This window comes from Carcharhinus amblyrhynchos, chromosome 14 (genome assembly GCF_965287045.1).
Source record: "Carcharhinus amblyrhynchos chromosome 14, sCarAmb.v2.hapA, whole genome shotgun sequence".
NCBI classification, from domain to species: Eukaryota; Metazoa; Chordata; class Chondrichthyes; order Carcharhiniformes; family Carcharhinidae; genus Carcharhinus; species Carcharhinus amblyrhynchos.
In genome coordinates this window covers 38,512,115-38,536,144 of record NC_137337.1, presented here as the reverse complement: position 1 = coordinate 38,536,144, position 24,030 = coordinate 38,512,115, and the positions used below count along the sequence as shown (strand labels likewise).

The following is a 24,030-nucleotide window of genomic DNA, read 5'->3' as shown; positions in this document are numbered from 1 at the left end:
TCTTGTTTTATTTGTGGATTCTCATGCCTACACTCTCACTAAATAACTGGATTTTGGATATCTTCTTTACTGGTCTCGACGGAGATCAAAACAGATTTGGGAGTTTGTCCAGAATTTCAAAATCACAGATGGATGTGGGTGTTGGGATTTTCTAAAGTTTAGGCTAACAGGTTTTCACAGTGAATTTTACTGTAGTTATTCAGGAACAGAATGGTTTTGTCAAAATGCTAAGACTTTTCTGGGGAGGGAAGATTTATCCTTGGGTGTTTTGCAACAATTAACAAAGGAAGTTAGCAGAATGATTGAGTCAAAAGCAGGGACCAAAAAGAATCAGAAGTTATTGGTACAATAGTACACTTGGAATTTGAAGAAAATCTTAACCCAAAAACAGTTCAAGTTGGCTAGAATTCAGTTGCAAATAAAGCAGCTTGAATTAGAAGGAAAAAATACAAAAAAATTTGAATTATAGCTTCAAAAGAGAAAGCATACTTTGAACTGAATAGAGAAAGGCTTCATTTCTGTGGACAGCAAAGAACTGGGTACATTGCACAACATTTGAATTCATCTCCAGGTTTTGATTTAGCTAAGAATATTCACCTGGTCATTTATGAAGTGACTTAGTAAACAAGAGTTTTACAGTGGAAATTGTCCCTAGTTTATGTATTGAAGAGGTGTTTTTATACTGGGTAATGATTTGGGAAATATCAAAGTATAAACTTTACTGAGAATCGAGAGAACTGGTTGAGGGTCGAGAAACAGATTTTTGCAGGAGGAACATCCTGGATTGTTCCCAGATCATATGGTAACTAGGGTTCAAGCTTGTAAGGCCAGGCAGGATCAATTGAGAAACAAGATAATTCAGGTGCTCAGTCAGATGAGACTTTCTTTTGGGAACTTGGAGGTTAAAGACCCTGTAAATAGTTCGGCTGAAGTATTTAGCCAAGCTTCCTTGATTGAAGGCCAGGAGGCAAATCCTATTCATGTTAGATGACACATTCTGGGAAAGAATTAGAAAGGGGCCCTGAATGTTGTTACTTAAAAATTGACATTGATGAGGAAGTGGAGCCTCACCAGAGGCCAGCAGGTTAAGTGTGGACAGTCCATCAAACTGCTGTCCCTCCTGGATACCGGAGGGAAATTGTAAGAATTGCTCATGAGATCGTAACAGCAGGTCATTTACAAGTAAGAAAGATTCAAGCTAAAGTAATGGATCATTTTATTGGCCAGGATGACAAGTAGGTGCAGTTGAATTAGGGCAGCATGCTGGAACAGTGGTTAGCACTGCTGCCTCACAGCACTAGGACCCAGGTTCGACTCCTGGCTTGGATGGAGTTGGCACATTCAAGCTGTCTGCCTGAGTTTCCTCTGGGTGCTCCGGTTTCTTCCCACAGTCTGAAAGACGCGCTGGTTAGGTGCATTGGCCATGTTAAATTCTCCCTCAGGTGTACCCGTACAGGCAGAGTGCGGCGATTAGGGGATTTTTAACAGTAACTTCATTGCAGTGTTAATGTAAGCCTACTTGTGACAATAATAAATAAACTTAAATTCTGCAAGGTTGGGAAGCCCAAACTGCCAATCAAACCAGCTCCACAATCCCAACTACTTTCAATCAACTATTCAGTAAAATTCGAGAGGATTGTGTGGGACCCCTACCCAAAAACCAATACGCAGGATATAAATACCTTTTACTAATTTTGGATTGGTCTAATTTGATCCAATTCCCTTAAGAAAAATTACTGCAAATGTGGTATGTGTTAATTTAGTTTTTCACCAGGTCACTTAATTTGATTAGGAATCAAATTTCACGCCACCAGAAACAACGTGCAGTTTAGGAATACAGCAGACCAAATCATCTGCCTACAAACCACAGTCTCAGTGAACATTGGAAAGATGCCACCATGCCTTAACAATAACTAAAACTTATTTCTTTGAACACCCAGAGGACTTAAGTAAGGAAATTTCAACTGATTGTGTTCTTTTGAGTTAGTCTATTAACATGAAGTAAAGGGACTACTCAAACTCCTTAAAGAGAAAGTTACGGCCCAGGAAGAAGAAACCGTTTTCTTAGAAAATGAGCCCAGATTTCAAGAGAAACTGTCAAAAACGTGTGGCAACTTAGAAACGACTTAAGGTTTCCAAACCAGTAATGAAAAACTGTGCGGATAAGATAGCTGAAGTTCGAACTTATAAGCCTGAAGATATAGTAGTAGTTTTCTGCCAGATAAACCACTGAAGGCTAGGTTTACTGTCCCTTGCGTTAAAAAGGGATTTAATGAGATAAATGTTGTAATGAATATCCCAAAAAGAAAGAAACATCCTAACCATGCTGAAATTTTATTACGTCTGTTGGAGTGGTCAACCAATGACAGTACTCCACCTGATGAAGGAGTAGCACTCTGAAAGCTTGTGCTACCAAATAAACCTGTTGGACTTCAACCTTTGAGACTGCTTATTCTCAGTACTCCAGGTGCTAAGAATATTTTTTTCACCATTTTCCTTATTTGACAGTTCAAATGATGAGTCAGAGGTTAAAAATCATCAGAACGAATGAAATGAGCCAATATGGAGGTTTTTTTAAAAATCTGGATCGAATATTAGCCTTTCAAAGAAGTCTCAGGATGACATAGCCAAGCTGCTAAAAACATGAGTCAGTATGTATAGATAGACCACGGCAAACACCTTTAGCTGTGCATGATGTTGATGTGGGAAATGCTAAACTCAAACTAACTGAGTCAATTCTGGAAAACTGGCTGAAGTCAGAGAGGAAATTAAATTTGTGTTTGACAAGATATGATTGCATGGAGTCTAAGTATCTCAAGTTCTTTTGTCACACTAGTACAAAAACATAAGATTCTGCATTGATCACAATAAGGTTACTGCTGTAACAAAAGCTGATCCCTATCCATTATATCAATAGAGTTGGGAATTCAAATTTCATCAGCAAGATTAATTTGCTGAAGGGTTATTTGCAAATTTCACTCACAGACTGAACCAAAGAAATTTCTCCTTTTCGTATTCCCAGGTGGCTTGTACCAATGTATGGTTATGCTAAAATGATAAAGTTACCTTTCAAAGATTTATGAACAAAGTAACTGCCAGACTACACAACTCTGTTGTGTATACCAATTATCTATTGGCCTGCACTTAACACTCAAGGAGGAAATGCAGAACAAGTACATTATTTGAAAGACTACTAAAAGTTGATTTGGTGATAATTTTGCAGTTTGTCAAGGCCAAAATCAACTATTTGGGACATATCGTGGGGGAAGATCGAGTGCTGCCCAGAGAAGCTAACCCTCAAGTGATAATAGACTTTCCTGTCCCTAAACAAAGTGGGAAATACTTTGGTTCCTTAGAATGTGAGAGTTTTACAGGGAGTTTGTTCCAATCTTCAGCACGGTTGTTCCATTAATGAACGTGTTGAAGAAAAACTTAAAAGTTAACAGAATAGAGTTTGTCAAATTGCTTTTGAGAGTTTGAAGTTTGTAAAAATTAACCTGTTTTGGCTGCTCCAAATTTCAATATACCATTCAGCTATTGAAATGAATGATGTAGGTGTAGGAGTGGTCTTGCTATAAGGTGATGTTACTGATATGGAGAATCCAGTCAGTTATTTCTCAAGAAAACTTAATACGCATTGACAAAAATACCCCACAATTGAGAAGGAAATGTTAAACCTAGTCTTGGCCTTTCAACAATTTGAAGGACATGTTTTGAATAATCAAGGGGACACATTAAGTGATACTCATCATAATTCACTGGCATTTTTGGAAATTTCCATATGAAGAGTCTTTGGTTGTTTCGCTCAAGTTTAATACATCAGCCCTTCAACCTAAAAATTGAGGCACGTTGCCAGGAAAAATAATAGCTGATGCTTTGTCCTGAGTTTAAAGAGCAGGGAGAAAAGGCAGGCTATGGACTATGATAATTCTATGATGTCTGAATCCTGCTGATCCTAATTGTTATACTTACATGCTTTTACTTTGGTTAAGCAATTATTTTTTGCAAATAAACTGTGTAATTCAGAAATAGATGATTACCTGCATGGTATCTGTTTAAGTGTTTAGGAATAAGAAATTGCTATATTTTGAAACTGTTGTAAACAAAAACCTTTGCTACGTTAAAGCTTTTTTTTTGCAAGGTTGGGGGCAAGGCAAGTGCGATAGAATCAGTGGCTACAAAGCTTGTATTTTTTGATTCAGAACCTAACTGAAAAGGGAAACTGATAAAGGAAACAGAGCAAGCAAATGGTCCTTCTAGTCTCTAAGGAAATCAAGACTGGAAACCAAAACCTTTGGCTGATTGAAACTAGCAGAAACCACATGAAAGGATACAGAGCCTCAGATGATGATTCTGGCGGTGTAGGCCAAAGATGGAAGCCATAGCTACGCACATGCAAATATATTGCGACAGCTGTGAGCTGAACTGAGTCTGCAGATGTGTGCCATTTTTGGCAATGGCCAAAATTTGCCTTTTAATTAATGTTTGATTGATTCCAGTGACGAAATGGTTGTCTTATGAGGAAAGAAACGACAGATTGGGCCTATAACGCATGGCAGTTTAGAAGAATGAGGTGATTTTATTGAAACATAGAAGATTCTGAGGGAGCTTGTCAGGATAGGTGCTGCAGAGATGGCATTGTTTCAGAATGGGCTGCCCATTTAAGATGGAAGGAAGGAAGAATTGCCATAGAGAAGAAACAAAGGGCTATCACAAAACAAGGATATTTTCTGAGTCAAAGTCGCTAAGCAAGAAAGCAGCAAGACCTCTCCTTGAGTTCAGATGTTCACAATCATGAGGTGATTAAAGAGAGTTGGAGGATGACCTAGCTGGATGCTAGTGGAAAGACTCCAAGAAGTCTCATGCCTCAGAATAGCGAGAACACCAAGGTGAATCAGAATGAATTCCTGTTTGGTCCCAGAACTAAAGGAACACTAAAGGGGAACACTAAAGGAAAACAAAAGTAAAAACAGGACTGCCTGTTGAGATTTTTGGGCATAAAGAGATGTTATTAAAATAATGTTGTTAGTAGTAATTGCTTTAACTCTTGCACAATAGAAGTTTTTGATTAAAATGTTCAATCTTGTGGCATAATGCTTTCAGTTAATAACTAGGAGTTTGAGTTTCTTTGTGAAAGCTACTGGTCTCCTTGAAATCACAACATAATGTAGTACTGGTCTAGTACACTAATGTTGCTTTACATCCTACATAATGACATGTTAACTGAGAAAATAAAATTCTCCATTCTATGAAAATGCATTATAAAGAAATGCAAGGGAGTTGACTCTTTGAAGAAGATCTGGGAACCCTTTCTCTGGACCAAAATACATAAAAAATAATGAATTGGACACTAATAGTATAAAAGGCAAATAAAATTCCAAAACAAACTGACACAAAAATTACTTGGAACTGGCTAACCCTAAAACATTCAAACACAACTGGATGGGTGAACCACTTTGTGCAAAGTAAGAGCGAGAAATATGTGATAATATTGAAGTGAGGATGCCAAGATCCTATTATATTATTTATTAAAATAGGCCAAACCATGATGCTGATAGGGCCAAAGTTTCAATCCCAAGCAGCCTTAACTTTCTATTCCCTCTCATTATGCCCAGAAAGTACCAAAAGATTTTCTCCCACCCTCCAGATCATAAGCTACAAGGCCGCTGGGTTGATCCTTCATATTGCTGACAAAACAAAATCTGAAATAAAGAATCGATATTCTCCAAAACTGCACAAGTTATCGAGACATTAAAGCAATTTGTTTCTATTTAGCATTGTAACCATGTCTGAATTTTCTCACTTCTAGTACCAAGAAAACATTGTATTAACAATAGTTCTCTCAAAAGTCCAGCTATTGAGTGGAGACTGAGACTTATGGGCTCCTCAAGTTTCTGTGAGCAGGGCTAACATCCAACGCAAGTGTATCTAAGAACTAAGTGCTCCTGTCACAAAAAAGCAAGCACTGTTATTCACTGAGCAGATTGTAAGGATGATCCCTGAAAATAGAAGTGTAAAAATGGGATACATGATAAATTACTACCTAAAGGGGACTGAAAAATCTGCATTTATGCTGTGAAATCTTAGTAGTTTGAGCCAAGGCCATGAAATCTTTGGGTAATTCAGTTTTTTCTTTAAAAAGAGCTACCTCATTGCCTTGAAGTGGACTCATGCATATATAATACTCACATTTACCTGCCAGATTCTACAAATATGCAAGTTTTGAATCAAAAGTATAGTCATGTTATGGCATCAAAACCAGGTGCACATTGCAACCAAATATGCAGAGGAAAAACAAGTTCTTTGCTTGATTATATATCTTATTGTAGTAACATTGTTGGTCAGAAATACTGACTGAGTTGGCAGCTGCTTCTTGGTTGATTTCAATTTTCAATGCTAACAAAGATGTATTCAGTTGATCGAGCAAATCAATTGAATTGTAAAAATTTCATAAAAGGGCCAAATTTTTGCAGAATTGTACCAACTCTGGAGATCTTTAAAAATGACAGCTGGTGTCAGTTTCTGAGATTCCTGTTCCCGTTCCCAGTAGAAGCAATTTTCACCAGCACAGGAAACCTGTTCTGGCTAATTCATTGTGGGAGTAGGCATCTCAACCCCATGCAATTTTCGTGGAGCGCAGCCAGTTCTGGAGGACTTGTGATTCATGGTCTCTTAGTGAATTTATCAAAGTCTGGATTAGGAACTTTTGAAAAACATATTTCAAAATCTTACCCGTGCCCCCATCACGTCTCCCATGCCCAGCATCTGTTCTCCAAATGAGCTCTTTGCAAATGCTTGACTGAGCTCCATGATTCACTAATGGGGTCTGTTTACATAGGCTGAAGTGGAGTGTCAACTTTGACTGATTGACATCTTTATGAGGTTGTGTGTTATTCTTTCTTTGATTAATGTATATTTTTTCAATGTATATTTATTTGGACAAGGTTAAGAGATCTGAAGTGGGTAATGTTTCTGTTATTGAAACAATGAATGTAGTGTATGTTTGAGCCACAGGAGGCATGGAAGGAGCATGGAAGTCACATGGGGGCATCGGGGGAGAAAGGGGTGAGGCCTAAAGGACTTAACAGCCTTTAATATAATGTGGACAAAGTCCTGAAAACTGAGGCGGGCCTGCTCACCTGGCCTCCCCGGAGTGAACATAGTGCATGCGGAGCCATTTATTTGGAGACAGGTCTGCAGAATCCTCACTTGAGCTAGTTAAACTGCAATCCAAAATGTTTTGCATCCACTTAGAAGACAGTTACTGTCAAAAACATGTACTGCAAATTTACTATTAATATACAGTTTGATTAACACCTCAAACTGTGTCTTTTAGATGTAACTGACCTTTTGGTCAGAAACTTCCCATTCTTTGAAGCTATGAAGCAGAACCCTGAAAGAAAACTTCTTTTGTATCTCAAAAGAGAAAAAGTCTGAAAAATCTGATGCCTTAGGAACCAAAGGTTTAGAACAGTGAAGGTAGCGTCAGGCAGAGACAAAGGTATGACTGAAGAAAAGGCTGAGGAAGGCCAAACTCTGAGCTTTGACCAAAAACAAAAGACTTTCCTCATTATAGCTCTTTTCTCTCTTTAGCTGAGGAATCTCAAATATTTCATGTACAAATTGTTTTGAGTATGTTATGCAGACAAGCTCAGCACCTTTTTCCACACAAAAACTCTCACAAACAGAAATGATACAGAACAATCTCTTGCTCATTGCACTGGTTGGGGGGGGGGGGGGGGGGGGGGGGCTAAATGTTGACCCTAGCACCAGGATTACTCTCCTCTTCTTTAAATAGTGCCATGGAATCTTCAGCATCCACCTGAACTATCAGATTGGAAAAGGCACTGATTAAACATCTCAGTTGAAACACATCATTTCCAACAACATTGCCAGTCCACAGCTGCATTGAGGGAATAATATAGATTATGTGCTCAAGTTTGGGAGCCCATGACTGACTCAGAAAGCAAAAATGAGGATCTGGCCCCTATTAGATACTGGTTAAAGGTAAATCAGAGAAATGGGCCAGCACAAAAGCTTGCACAGAAATAAGGCTACAGGAAAAATCAATACAGCAAGTCACATTATTTTCTCATGTCAGTACACTTCTCTCCTGTCAGTCAGGAGGTTATGTCCCACTCCAGAGTCCTGAGCACATAAGCTAGAAGGATAATTTGTACTGTACAAGGAGATTTGCAGAAGAGATGCTAAACTGAGTTTGCTCTGCGACTTGCATTAAAAAATTCCACACAATGATTTGATCAGTAAAGGAGCTCTGAGCGTCTTGGCCAATATTCACCTCTCAACCAAAAAAAATTACATGGTCATTTTTTTCTCATTAGTCTGGTTGTAAATTAGAACAGTGATTACATCAACATGTATTTCACAGGCCCTGAAGCACGTTAGAACATCCAGATGTCATTGAGGCGCTATATACAATGCAAGTTCTTTCTTTTTTTGAAAAAAAAGTCAGATCTCTGGTCAATTACTAGAATACAAGCCAACGGTATTTTTTCTCCGAACAACAAGCTTGTTCGAAAGGAAAAAAATCATCAAGTTCAATTGATAAATAACACTAAAGTTAACATTTTATATCAGCTTGGGATAATCAGGAATTAATCAACATACCTGCGCTTCTAGCTGTACTTCTGTAAGTGCCATCATTTCTTCATATGTTAGCTGGGAGAACAGAGCTGCATACTTATGCAGACGCAAACTTTTTAGCCAAGCAGGAACATCTGTAATTAAAATATTATCAGCTTTACTGGCGTTTAATATCTATATTTTGTACTAACAATGTATTCATCATTTTTTTATTATTAATGCTAATTTTCAAATTTTGCAATATACTAAATACCTTTTATTATAACCAGTCAATATAATGCTACATAAAGGTCTCATCAATCAACCTGCTGCTCTCCTCCCATCATGCCAGCCTGTATGACTAAAATCACTGTACCAAGAAATAATAGCAACGGTAGAGGCCCTATGGCAGCAGGAATGGATCAAACACACCACTGATAAAAACCACTTCCTCATCACAGACCCCACAGCCCACCCACCTAGCTTCAACCTGCCATGCCAACATTGGCCACTCCTCAACCATTTTCGCACTGGCCAAGGCCTTTGTGCAACAAATCGGCACAAGTGCGGCCTTGCAGAGAACCTAGACTGCAACTGCGGTGCACCCCAATCAATAACTCACATCACTGAAGACTGTCCCTTGACAAAATTCAGCAGAGGGCTCCGAGAGCTCCACTTAGTACTGCGGAAACTATTGCCTGGCTTGATGATTACTGTACATGCTAAAAAGGAAAATGACCTTGTTTACAAACATTTGAGCAATAGGGCTACCAAATCCACTTTGCAAACTATGTCACTGGCTAAATTACCTCTGAATCATTAGCAGATTGTCCAGACCAGATGCATAAATGGAGAACCAATATCTGTTGAGCTGACCCAACTCATCTGCTATGTCAAATACTTTCTAAATTTAGCACAGTTTTGGTGTAATTTTGCATAATATGTTCCAATCTCTGCTCAGAGGGAAAAAAATATTTAGTTGAACAGCCTTTCATGAAAGGCAAAGTTATATCTCTGATGATAAACAATTATGTATAAATTCCATGCCATGTTTAGTGACATACAAATGTTTAATTGTTGTAATAAAAACTGTTTGGAACTCCATCCACAGAATACAAGATATTCAGTAAGAGCACAAGTTTAGAAGTTTCCATGTAAAAAAGATGAATATTATTTTCTTCATATGTTGATTAGTCTAGATTTTTAAATAACGAAATAAACAGACCATCAAATCTGAAGTACAACCTAGTAGAGGATCTGCCTCCATATCAAATGACCACAGGTTTAGACTCAGGACACTACTTCATAAGAAATAAGAGCAAGAACAGGCCATTCATAAATTTACCTTTCATAAATACACGCTGATTTTGCCTACTCATTTTTTTTATTAAAGAATTCTAATGACTGATGTCTAGCTAACTGATATATAGTTCCCCAATTTCTCTCCCCCTTTCCATGAATAGAAGGGTTATGTCCATTCCTTCCAACTTACGAGGAACGTTCTAGAATCTGAAAAATCAAAACCAAATATATCCACTAGCTTATTTAAGACCCTAGAATTCAGACCAAGGAACTGGTCAACTTTTAGTCCCATTAATTTCTCCAGTACTATTCCTTCACAAGTTTCTTAATGCTTCCTACTTGGAACCCCATTATTTCCAGAATATCTTTGCTATACCTTTATTCTTCATTATAATTTCTCCTGCCTGTTTCTAAATGGTAGGTATATACTTTCACTAATCTCTTCCTTCTTACATACCTGCTTAATGTCTTTTGATAGTTTACTATATCCTCTTCACCTTCTTATTCAATTTCCGGGTCACCCTTTGTTGAATTCTGTCCTCTCAATACTCAGGCTTACTGATCTTTTGGGCACATTAAGCCTCGTATTTTAATCTAATACCATCATTAACTTCTTGTGTCAATCATACTTGGATTACTTTTTCTGTGGGCTTTTTATTCCTTATTCCTTTACTCAGATCTGCCTGCCATTATTAAAAATAAACCACACCTGTTCTTGTCCAAACCAAATGACACATCACATGTTGTCACTCTAGATTCAAGAGCTCAGGAGGTTAAAAAAAACTCTTGATATCACCCGTTTATAAGCAGATTTCCTGTATTTGGAGCATATTGCAAGAGAGAGAGTGTTAAGTCAGTGAACACACGACATTCTCTCTTGAGACATATCTTTCAGAAAGGTATCCAGTGGCTCCTGAAGGGAAACACCAAAATAGATTTTATAGCTTTGAAAAAAATATTGGCAATGAACCAAAGCTAACCCAAAAATAATTGGCCTCCAAAGAATTTTATACCATTCAGTAAATGCAAGCATAGTCTAAGTTCTGTAAACCTAAATTCTCCTTTGCAAAGGGAATCCAACTGTAAAACACAAACTCTAATTTTAAGCAATTTGTATTTATACAATACTTTCAATGTAATAAAGCATCCAGTCATTTGTCAGGAGTGTTACAAAGCAAAGTTTGACATTGGGCCACAGAGAGATTACGACAAATGACCAAAAAAAGTGCATTTTGAGGATGCAACATGATAATTGGTATTCCAAGCTAACTGACAGGCTTTAAGACTAGTCCACTCAGAGTCATAGAGGCTTACAGCATGGAAACAGGCCCTTCAACACAACTTGATGATGTCACCTTTTGTTTAAAACCCCTAAGCTAGTCCCAATTGCCTGCATTTGGCTCATATCCCCCTATACCCATCTTACCCACGTAACTGTCTAAACGCTTTTTAAAAGACAAATTCTACCCGCATCAACTACCACCTCTGGCAGCTTGTTCCAGACACTCACCACCCTTTGTGAAAAAATTGCCCCTCTGGAGCCTTTTATACCTCTCCCCTTATACCTATGCCCTCTAATTTTAAACTCTATCTTTGGAAAAATATATTGACTATCTAGCTGATCTATGCCCTCATTATTTTATCGACTCTATAAGATCCCCCTCAGTCTTCTATGCTCCAGAGAAAAAAGTCCCAATCTATCCAGCTTTTCCTTATAACTCAAACCATCAAGTTCCAATAGCATCCAGTAAATCTCTTCTGCATTCTTTCTAGTTTAACAATATCCTTTCTATAATAGGGCGACCAGGACTATACATAGTATTCCAAGCGTGGCCTTACCAATGTCTTGTACAACTTTAACAAGACGTCCCAACTCTTGTATTCAATGTTCTGACTAATGAAACCAAGCATGCTGAATGCCTTCTTCACCACTGTCCACCTGTGACCCCACTTTCAAGGAGCTATGAACCTGTACCCCTAGATCTCTTTGTTTTGTAACTCTCCCCAACACCTACCATTAAATGAACAAGTTCTACCCTGGTTCAATCTACCAAAATGCATCACCTCGCATTTATCCAAATTAAACTCCATCTGCCATTCCTCAGCCCACTGTCGAATTGATCAAGGTAACCTCCTTCACTGTCCACTATGCTACCAATCTTGGTGTCATTCTCAAACTTGCTAACCATGCCTCCTATATTCTCATCCAAAACATTAATATAAATGACAAATAACAGTGGACCCTGCACCGATTCCTGAGGCACACCGCTTGTCACAGGTTCAGTTTGAAAAACATCCCTCTACAACCACCCTCTATCATCAAGCCAATTTTGTATCCATTTAGCTACCTCACCCTGGATCCTGTGAGATTTAACTTTGATGTGGATGTGCCAGCGTTGGACTGGGGTAAACACAGTAAAAAGTCTGACAACACCAGGTTTTAGTCCAGCCAATTTATTTGATAGTAAACGCACAAGCTTTCGAGGGGACTCCCTCTTCGTCAGGTGAATGGAGAGTTCTGGCCTTGGACAGAGCATATAAAACACAGACAGTTTAGAGATTACTGATTAGAATGCGAATTTTTACACCTAACCTGCTGTTTAAGTCCTAAAGTGGCTGACAATGTGTGTGGAAGGAGCACTGATCACAGGTTAAAGAGATGTGTATTGTCTCCAGACAGCACAGTGAGTGAGGTTTTGCAAACCCAGGCAAGTCACGGGGGGTTACAGATAGTGCGACATGAACCCAAGATCCCTGTTGAGACCGTCCTCATGTGTGTGGAACTTGGCTATCAGTCTCTGCTCAGTGACTCTGCGCTGTCGTGTGTCGTGAAGGCCGCCTTGGAGAACGCTTACCCGAAGGTCAGAGGCTGAATGCCCGTGACCACTGAAGTGTTCGCCAACAGGAAGGGAACAGTCTTGCCTGGTGATTGTCCAGCGATGTTCATTCACCCGTTGTCGTAGCGTCTGCATGGTCTCCCCAATGTACCATGCTTCGGGACATCCTTTCTTGCAACGTATCAGGTAGACAATGTTGGCCGAGTTGCAAGAGTATTTACCGTGTACCTGGTGGATGGTATTCTCATGTGTGATGATGGTATCCGTGTCGATGATCCGGCATGTCTTGCAGAGGTTGCTGTGGAAAGGTTGTGTGGTGTTGTGGTCACTGTTCTCCTGAAGACTGGGTAGTTTGCTGCAAACAATGGTCTGTTTGAGGTTGTGTGGTTGTCTGAAGGCAAGAAGTGGGGGTGTGGGGATGGCCCTGGCGAGATGTTCGTCTTCATCAATGATATGTTGAAGACTCCGGAGAAGATGTCGTAGCTTCTCTGCTCTGGGGAAGTACTGGATGACAAAGGGTACTCTGTCCACTGTGTCCCGTGTTTGTTTTCTGAGGAGATCGGTGCGGTTTTTCGGTGTGGCGCATCGGAACTGTCGATCTATGAGTCGAGTGCCATATCCTGTTCTTATGAGGGCATCTTTCAGCGTCTGGAGGTGTCTGTCACGATCCTCCTCATCTGAGCCAATCACCAGGCAAGACTGTTCCCTTCCTGTTGGCGAACACTTCAGTGGTCACGGGCATTCAACCTCTGACCTTCGGGTAAGCGTTCTCCAAGGCGGCCTCACGACACACGACAGCGCAGAGTCGCTGAGCAGAGACTGATAGCCAAGTTCCACACACGAGGACGGTCTCAACAGGGATCTTGGGTTCACATCGCACTATCTGTAACCCCCGTGACTTGCCTGGGTTTGCAAAACCTCACTCACTGTGCTGTCTGGAGACAATACACATCTCTTTAACCTGTGATCAGTGCTCCTTCCACACACATTGTCAGCCACTTTAGGACTTAAACAGCAGGTTAGGTGTAAAGATTCGCATTCTAATCAGTAATCTCTAAACTGTCTGTGCTTTATATGCTCTGTCTGAGGCCAGAACTCTCCATTCACCTGACGAAGAGGGAGTCCCCTCGAAAGCTTGTGAGTTTACTATCAAATAAATCAGTTGGATTAAAACCTGGTGTTGTCAGACTTTTTACCAGATTTAACCTTATGCAACAACCTACCATGTGGTACCCTGTCAAAGGCCTTGCTAAACAACATCAAATGCACTGCCCTCATCTACCTTCTTGGTTACCCCCTCAAAAAAATTCAAATTCGAGAGACATCATTTTCCATTCACAAAGCCATGCTGACTATCCCTAATCAGTCCTTGCATCTCTAAATGCCTGTAGGTCCTCTCTCTCAAAATACCTTCCAACGACTTACCCATCACAGATGTGAGGTTCACCGGCCTGTGGTTCCCAGACTTTTCCCTGCAGCCTTTTTTAAACAAAGGCACAACATTTGCCACCCTCTGACCTTCAGGCATCTCACTTCACTCATGATGATTGGAAATTTCTTGTTTTGAGCTATAATGACTGGTACATTGTCAAATTTGCTAATCTGCTTGAGTATGCTAGTTTGAATAACAATACTTTTCCACAATCACAATCTACTCCACTTAATTCAAAGTTACTTGATTAAAAATAGTTGCGCTACTTTGGTTAAATTGCTTAACATGAATGGATTGATAATTTGGATCTCATGCCAACAAGAGTCAAACTGTAATTGTATTTATGATTGATTATTAGTATTGTATATGGATGAAATTTGAAACAAGAACAAGATACTATTTTTTCTGTACATCTTGTTTGCATATCATTCTCAAATGGCTTGACAACTTGGGTCAATTGGTAGGAAGCTTGCAGAAGTAATGACTAGGATTTTTTCCCGTTTCATCGCCTGCCCCAGATGACTATCACAGGTGGGGAAATACATACTTAAAGATGCATCAGGTACATCAGACAATATTGACATTCACAACTGACGGTTATACTTGTGCAGTAAAATTAATATTCTACTAGTTATTGCTAAAAAATGTCATTTTCGTATTTTAAAACACCTTCATTGACACTATTTCACTGGGGATTCGGACTGATATTTATCCAGCAATATTATTGTAAATATTATGGAGCTCACTGATATTAGCACAGCTACCTTCAGATTTATGTTTTTCAAACATAAACCTTAGTAAATGACGACAAAAAGCAATAAGCAGCAAAGTGTTTATTTTATGTAACAAAACAAAATCTAAAATGCAGATTCTCTTTCAACACGCACAGAGGACTATATACAATATACTGCAGCAGCAATCTGTGAACGTAAAATGTAGCTGCCTGCAGCAAACGCCAAACAGCAAAATAAACACTTTCTATTCAATTTATTTCTACTTGCCTATTTCTATAGCCTGACTGCAAATATCTGAGCAAGACTTGGACAACGCTTAAGCTGATAAGTGGCGAGTAATTTCTGTGCTAGAAACGATCATCTCCAACAAGAGAGAATCTAACCAGCTCCCCTTGTCATTACCATTGCTGACTCCTCCACTATCAACACTGGGTGTTAGCACTGACTAGAAACTAAACCACAAACACTGCGGCTACAAAAGCAGATCAGAGGCTGAGAACTCTTCAGGGAGTAACTCGCCTCCCTGTTCACCATCTACAAGGCACATGTCAGTGGCGTGATGAAATACTCTCCACTTGCCTAGATAAATGCAACTCAAGAAATTCAACATCATCCGACACAAAGCAGGTTACTTGATCAGCACCCATCTACCACCTTAAACATTCACTCCCTCCACCACCAACATACAACAGCAACAGTGTTTGAACTGCATATAAAGATACCCTGCGGCAGCTAACCAAGCCTCCATCAACAGCACTTCCAAGCATGCAACCTTTTGTCACCTAGCAAGGAGAGCAGCTGCATGGGAACACCAGCACTTGAAAGCTCCCCTTCAAGACAAACATGTTCCTGATTTGTAACAACATTGCCATTCCTTCACTGTTGCTGGACCAAAAATCCTGGAACTCCCTTCTCAACAGCTAAGTGTTCCAGCATCAGGTGAACTGCAGTGGTTCAGGAAAATTCTCACCACATCTTCTCAAGGACAATTATGGACAGGCAGCAAATGCTGGCCTTGTCAGTGTCACCGGCATTCAATTAAAGAATTTTAAAAATTGTCTGGAAATTATGTAGCATCTTGTATGATGCTCATTTCTGGGTTTCTTTTTCAATATTTTTCAAGTTTGGCAATATGTTCAACAAAATCAGACACATTTTGTGTTTGCGCAAACACCAAAGGAGGTCATGCTTAATTAAATGTGTAGGGGATTCTTCTTTCTAGAAGAATAAGCTGAATTCATGCCTCTTGAGATCTACCTTCAGTTCAGCGAAATTCACTATTTTTAAATGTACCTGTTAACTAATTTTTATCCTAGGTCCCCACCAACGCCCCACTTATAATATTCATCTTCCACTTGACACAACTCACCTCCCCTCCCCCAGCCAACACTGCTCAACTTCCCACCTGCACCCCAGACACTGCGTTGAATTGCACAGGGGAACGAGCTCAGCTGAGTCAGGTGGGAATGGGTGAGCAGTGCTTGGAAAGGGATGGGCAGCATTAGGAGTGATTCGAGACTCCTTCTGATTTCAAGTGCTGCATGCCTGGTGGACATAAACAGCACTGATAAATCAGGGTTAAAAAAACCCTCAATATGCACCAGGCAAAAAGCCCACCTTTAGACAGGTCCCAGGCTTTGGGCAGGAGGGGGATATCATTGAGAGGTACCATTTCTGACAAATCAGAAGTTCCATATTCAAACATAAATTGGCTTCCTGGAAATTTAATGCCATTGTGGCCCTCAATAGAACTGAATTGATACTAATTGCTCCCTCAATGTCAGTAAAACAAGGGAGATAGTTATCAACTTCAGGAAACTTAGTGGAGGATATGCCCCTCTCTACGTCAAAGGTGAAGTCATGGAAATGGTTGACAGCACCAATTTTCCAGGTGTTTAGATCACCAATTTGTCCTGGTAATTCCATGCCAATGCTATAGTTAAGAAAGCTCACCAATGCCTCTACTTTTTCAGAAGGCTAAGAAAATCCAGCACATCCACCACAACTTTCACCAGTTTCTACAGGTGCACCATTGAAAGCATCCTTTCCGGTTGCATCACAGCTTGGTACGGCTCCTGCTCTGACCAAGACCACCAGAAATTACAAACGGTTGTGAGCATAGCTCAGCCCATCACGCAAACCAGCATCCTGTTTATCAACTCCATCTACACTTCCTGCTGTCTTGGGCAAGCAGCCATCATAATCAAGGACCCCAAGCAACCTAGACATACTCTCTTCCACCTTCTTCTGTCGGGAAAAAGATACAGAAGTCAGAAAACAGGTACCAATTGACTCAAGAACAGCTTCTTCCCTGTTGCCATCAGGCTTTTGAATGGTTCTATTACACATTAAGTCGATCTTTGTCTTCACACTTGCAGTAACTGCAACACTATATTCTGCACCCGATCCTTCTCTTCTCCCCTACGTACTCTGAATGATATGTTTTGTCCGTAGCAGCTCACAAGAAACAATACTTTTCACCGTGTCCCAATATATGTTACGATAATAAATCAATTCAATTGAGGCAAAATATGTGGAGCTTGAACTGTGACTTTGATCCCAAGCTTCATCAATAGTAGTATTGTTTGTGAATATGGACAACAGGAGTCCAGCTATACTAATAGTTCATTTTTCAAGTATTTTATGGCCCTTTTGTTCTGGACTCCCGTGCTGGAGGAAATTGTTTTTAATCACACATTCAATTTGATTAATCCTCTCAAATATTGCAGTTAAACCACCCCATGAGCTTCCATACTCAAGAGAATACAAGTCCACTCTGTGGGTCCTTTTTGTTCCAGTATCACCGTCATGAATCTGTGCTGTATCCTTTGCAAGGTCAATTATAGATCAGTAATTATAGACCAGTGAGTTTGACATCGGTGGTAGGAAAATTATTGGAAAAAATTCTTAGGGATAGGATGTATGAGCATTTGGAGCATTGCGATCTGATTAGGGATACGCAACATGGCTTTGTTCGGGGGAGGTCTTGCCTTACGAATCTGGTGGAATTCTTCGAGGTGGTGACAAAAACGGTTGACGATGGGCGAGCCGTTGATGTCATCTATATGGATTTCAGTAAGGCGTTTGACAAAGTCCCTCACGGTAGGCTGGTAGAAAAGGTTAAGGCACATGGGATACAAGGACAGGTAGCTAGGTGGGTCAAAAACTGGCTGGGAAATAGGAGACAGAGTAGTTGTCGAGGGGGCCTTTTCTGGCTGGAGGCCAGTCACCAGCGGTGTGCTGCAGGGCTCAGTACTGGGACCTCTCCTCTTTGTAGTATATATAAACGACTTGGAAGAAGGTGTACGTGGTGTGATCAGCAAATTTGCGGATGACACCAAGATGGTAGGATTGGCAGATACTGAGGAGGACTGTCAGGTGACACAGCAGGATATAGATAGGTTGGTATATTGGGCAGATAGATGGCAGATGGAATTTAATCCTGACAAATGCGAGGTGATGCATTTTGGAAGGAATAATGCAGGGAGGAGTTATGTGATAAAAGGTAGACCAATTAAGAGTATAGAGATACAGAGGGACCTGGGAGTGCAGGTGCACAACTCTCTGAAGGTGTCGACACAGGTAGAGAAGGTTGTGAAGAAAGCTTATGGAATGCTAGCCTTTATAGGAAGGGGTATGGAGTATAAGAGCTGCCGTCTAATGCTTCAGTTGTACAGAACGTTGGTTAGACCGCATTTGGAGTACTGCGTCCAGTTCTGGTCACCTTACTACCGGAAGGACGTGGAGACCCTGGAGAGGGTGCAGAGGAGGTTTACCAGGATTTTGCCTGGCATGGAAGGACTGAATTACGAGGAAAGGTTGGAGAAACTGGGGCTCTTCTCCTTAGAAAGACGGAGATTAAGGGGTGATATGATAGAGGTATATAAAATACTGATGGGAATAGATAGAGTAAACAGTGGTAGGCTTTTCCCTAGATTGGGGACAATTACAAGAGGTCACGATCTAAGGGTGAGGGGGGAGAAGTATAATTTGGATATGAGAGGAAGGTTTTTCATGCAGGGGGTCGTGGGGGTATGGAACGCGCTATCGAGTAGGGTGGTGGAGACAGGCACGTTGGACTTGTTTAAGGTTTACTTAGACAGACACATGAGCGAAGCAAGGATAGAGGGTTATCGTAGAGGGTATTAAATAGGGTCAGAGCTTCGGGACGACACCGGAAATGTAGTTTTATATGTTAATGTATTGTCGTTTTATTCCACAGGGTCGGTCCACCTTGTTGTCAAACGAGGGGCATGCACACGGTGGGTCGTGCGTGGGCTGCTCTTGGAGGTTCCAGGAGTGGCCTAGTACTTCGTGTCGTTGTGTGTGCTTAATCCTGGACCAGCAGATGGGCACCGCAACAGCTCAGTGACTATCACTGCTAACTGTGCAGATACATGGATTTGGGCCTGTGTCTGTGGGAGTTTGCGCATTCTCCCTGTGGTTGTGTGGGTTTCCTCCGGGCGCTCCGGTTTCCTCCCACACCCCAAAGATGTGCTCTTAGGCTGATTGGTGTACCAAATTGACACCATTCTCCCCTGAATCTGGCTACATTAGGGGTTCCACTCACATACACACAGGGCGGGGTAGGTGTGGGAAGATGCGGTGGCGCGGGCTCGTTGGGCCGAAGGGCCTGTTTCCCATGCTGGGATGTTCTTTGTTCTTTTGTCAACTTATTGCTGAGGTGGAATGCAATTAGCACAGAACTCTAAATGAGATCTAATCAAGGCTTTGTGCATTTTTAAACTATTTAGACTATACAAGTCACTAGTAAACAGATACACTTCTGTCTGTCTGTCTGCTAAGCTTGAATTCTAGACAGAATAATTTGCATTCAACATACAAAATATCTCAAGGCATTTTACATCAAGACACTTTATGGAATTATAATAAAATCAATCAAAGGTTATATAAGTATTGGGGCAGTGGGGGCAAGAATGATTAAAGGCATGGGCAAAACAATGGGATTTCAGAAGGTTTATTTTAAGGAGAAAACTTTGGACACAGCTTTGTATTAAAAATGAACAATCGTGGCACCTTGCATTTGTATATACCATTTACAAGGTGCTTCCCAGAAGCATAATAGTTAAAACTGATGCTGAACCAAAGGAGATGACTAAAATTCAATCAACGACATGGATTTAAAGTAGAGAAATATAGAGTTACATGGATTGAAGGAGGTTGCATGGATGGAGGAAGACAATTCCAGTGTGCAGGACTTGTGTTGAAGCCATTTTGCCAACGGTGGGACAAAGAGATGATACACAAGAGACAAAGGAGATTTTGATGGACTGTAAAACTACAGTTTATGTCATATGAAGCAGCATTTAGATAAGAGAAGCCAAAGGTGAATCCTGGAGGTCCTGAGACAATCGTGAAGGGTGGAAAGAGAAACCTATTGAGGAAGCTGCAAATAGCTAAGAGTGGAACAATTGAGGGAAGTCACATGGAGATGGACAATGGAGGAGATGAATGTTAATGTCAGACATCCAACTGATGAAGGATGAAACCCAGAACCAGTCTCATTTGGAACAGATGTATTCTAGAGTGAAATAATATAGGGGTTTCGATCTTATGACTCCACTCCATTCCTAGGTCATCAAGTGTCTCTTTATATGTGCTCAAGTAACCAATCTGCATGCGCTTAACCTCAATTGAGACAATTAACACTGAAAAACGATATGTGGTCCATTAAATGAAAGACCAGACAGAGGCCGAGGGAAAATAATGTTATACAGTCATGAAAGGCCATTAGTGAATTGGCCAAGGTCAGCTCAGTGCTGCAAGGTCACAAATCAAAATGTTTCAATTTCTGTTCATTTCCAACATTTAGAGCTCAGGTACACAACTGTCAACATATACTATATTTGCTGCTGATAAACAAACTTGTAGTTCATTACGAATTCTGTAATTGAACAAATAGTGTAAATGTGCAACTTAGAAATCCTTCACAAGCTAAAATGGGCATATTCTTAAAGCTTAGCATTAATAAGAGGGCATATACTCTTGCTGGAATTAACATAAGCGGGCAAGAATATTTCCCGATTTATGCTGCGTCTGCTTTCACCACCAAAATGAGTGCACTGAGGAAAAAAGATTTCTTAACATTGGTCTTAAGTAGTACATTTTAACTAAGCTGTATGGCTGCAACCTGAAAATTAATGTATTGGGCACACTCAAATCATCTGCTTTAAGATACAGGCATTTGTGCACACCGCCAGACAAAAAATGTAAAAAAGGTACCACACACAAATGTATCAACCACAAACGGCAAAAAAAAATGAGGGGGGAATTGGTCAAGATTATTAAATATCAATCATAAGAAAAGAAACAAATGTTCTTCCCCCGAACCTTTCAGAGTGAAACATATTCTGCATGTAGTAGCATCAGGTTTTTTTTGGAGTAGAAAGCTGCTAGTGTTACTACTCTTAACTTGGCAACAATAAGACTAGTTGGATTAATTTATGGTTTGATGTACCATTTTGATTTTTAAAAAAAGACTTGCAGGAATCTTGTGATGCGAGTGTAGTAATAATTGTTTCTGCAAGATCTGGCGCTGCTCGTTTTTAATTCTGATGTCCAGCTCATAGTCACTTTATCCCGGAGTGTACACTCGGCATAATGTTCTTAGAATACTTTTAGGGAGTATTGATGTGAGAGTGCCGAGGAGTGACAACATAAATTCATTCTCGATCATGAGTTTTCTTTTAAAAGCAATAAAAACTTCCCAAAAGGGTATGTTATACAATTTTCACTTCTGAGGCTGGCCAAAATTCATTTGAATACTATATAGCCATTCATTAATGAGAATTAAAATTAGAACAAAATATTCTATGAATACCATAAATCTTGCCTCTTGCGGAAGATTAGTTTCATTGACTCAGCTCACGTGAAACTGAAGTAAAACATTAAATATATAATCCAGTACATTAAGCTCCCATTGTCTTTTATGCATCTGTTCACCTGGGCACAAGTGTTTGTATAACCAAATGCTCAATGCAGCTTCAAATCTCCAACCACCTTGTGACACTGGTCCCAAAACATCTTCAGAAATTGGAACTACCTGTTTATCATCTTCAAGGGATTACAGATGAGGGAAAAAACCTAAAACTGATTTCTAGATAATCAGTGGTCGAATGTGAAAGATTCAGGGTGGGCATTCAGCTGGAAAACTACTTCATAGAGATTGCTTTGCAGATTTAAATTTGTTGAAACAGAAATAAAGATTTGTTTGGGTGAAAGGGTTAAGTGCATGGAGCTTCTTTATGAAGTGTAAATAAGCTCAAAGCCAAGCTGTTAAATAACTTGCTGGCACTGCAAAACAATTACATGCTGGGTAAACTTAAAACTCTAATCGCGTGGTGTGGTAATGGAGTTTATGATCACATTCAAGGAGATGCCTAGTTTAACATTTTGGGATGTGAATTTGAGGGATGTTGGTGCTAGAGGGGTAAAGAGTTGGATAAATTTCTACATTTGGAACAGCAATGCTTAGATGTACAACAGGCCTGTAATTTTGTGATGGCTAGAATTTATCTAATTCACATCCATCAAAATGTGCGCCATTCACCATTTCGTGAGATCTTGAGGGAACGTAACCCCTACACAGAGGGCAGGACTTCATTGTACTTAACATTCAATGGCCAGGATTCTCCCAAAAAATGTCAAAGTTCCCAACGTGCAGGAAAACAGGAGTAATTCCCGACTTTTTTTTTTGAGTGTACATATCAGAGCAAATCTCCAACACTGAGCACCGCAGAGTGCTTTAGTGTGATTCCCTCAGGTAAGTAGGGGACAGGGCTCAGAGCCTATTCCCACACAAGAGGTCAGCAGCATAGTGTTGTCAGAGTAGAGATCGATGTGTGCACATTGGCCCTCCCATTGCTGACTTCCTGATCGCCGGCAGGCCCCACAACCCCCCTAATCGCTGGCCTTATTGCACCACTCAGCCACCTCACCCCAAAATCACTGGCTTGCCAGACCTCCCCAAGCCAGCCTCTATGCGTTCACTCCTCCACCCCTAATGACCAGCCCCAATGTCCATGTTCACTCGTTCCTGCTGACTGCCTACCAATTGGCCCTGCCCCTCTGGCCCTGCTCCCTTGACACTGACCAGTACTCAGTCGGTACTGCCAGCCAAGGAGCACCCTTTCCGTCCCTACCCCTGACCTTCATGGGGGGCCTCAATTCCCCAACAGGAGGGGGGAAACGCATACTAGCAGGCCTGGAGAATACCATCCCGGGCCCACTAATTATACAAAAATGTCAATTTCCATGACATTTTCATGATAATCAGTTCCAGCTGATGACACTGATGACTCTCCTCACATCAGATTTTGTTGACATCTTTTGCATTTTCTTTATTGCTATGCCACCGTACTTTCTGGAACTTAGACATGACTGTTAGTAATAGTTTCAAGGATGAGGGATTACAGTTACACAGTTGACTGCAGATCCTGATATTGTTCTTTTTGGAGCAGAGAAGCCCAAGAAATGATTTGATAGAGGTACTGAAGTTCATAAGAATTTAGATAGAGTAAATGAAGAGAATCTGTTGGCAGTGGCTGAAGTGTCAATAATCAGAGGGCACAGCTTTTAGGTAATAGCAAAACATTATTTTTATTTCAGTTCTCCAACATCTACAAAGCACTGGAAAAACTCAGTCTGGCAGCATCTGTGCAGCAAGAAACACAAGAGTTAGTGTTTCAAATCCAATAGGACATTTTCAAAACTGATTTTTAAGATTAAAAATAATTGACAAAAAAAGTAGTGTCATGAGGAAAAACTTTATTGAAAAAAATGCAACATGTGGTTAGGATTTGGGATTTAGGATTTGCACAGCCTGATAGGATGGTGGATACTGGATACTGATTTATTAGCAACTTTCAGAGGGAAATTCAATAAATACCTGAAGGAAGGGTTTCAGCAATATGGAGAAAGAGTGCAAAAGTGGAACTAACTAAAGATTTGACGGACTGAATAATCTTTTGTGCTATACTATTCCATGGTCTCAGATTGGGGCACTGTCCTCCATTTAAAAAGAGAGACAAATGTTAATGCTTGGTTGATTATGTTAAAGGTGATGGGCAACGTTTGATTAAGAACTGAGAACCCCAGTCCTGCCCCTTTAAGGAGCAGTTCA

The 24,030-nt window shown here is 40.4% G+C and overlaps 1 protein-coding gene across 7 annotated transcripts in view; it reads right to left on the bottom strand.

The window, feature by feature from the left end:
• Window positions 1–24,030, bottom strand: part of samd4a (sterile alpha motif domain containing 4A) — a 195,265-nt gene that overhangs the window by 59,431 nt on the left and 111,804 nt on the right. For all 7 annotated transcript variants that reach the window (XM_080202731.1, XM_080202729.1, XM_080202736.1 and 4 more), the window contains one exon: window positions 8,629–8,738. In XM_080202731.1, the coding sequence (XP_080058857.1) occupies window positions 8,629–8,738 (110 nt within the window). The remainder of the gene's footprint in view (window positions 1–8,628; window positions 8,739–24,030) is intronic.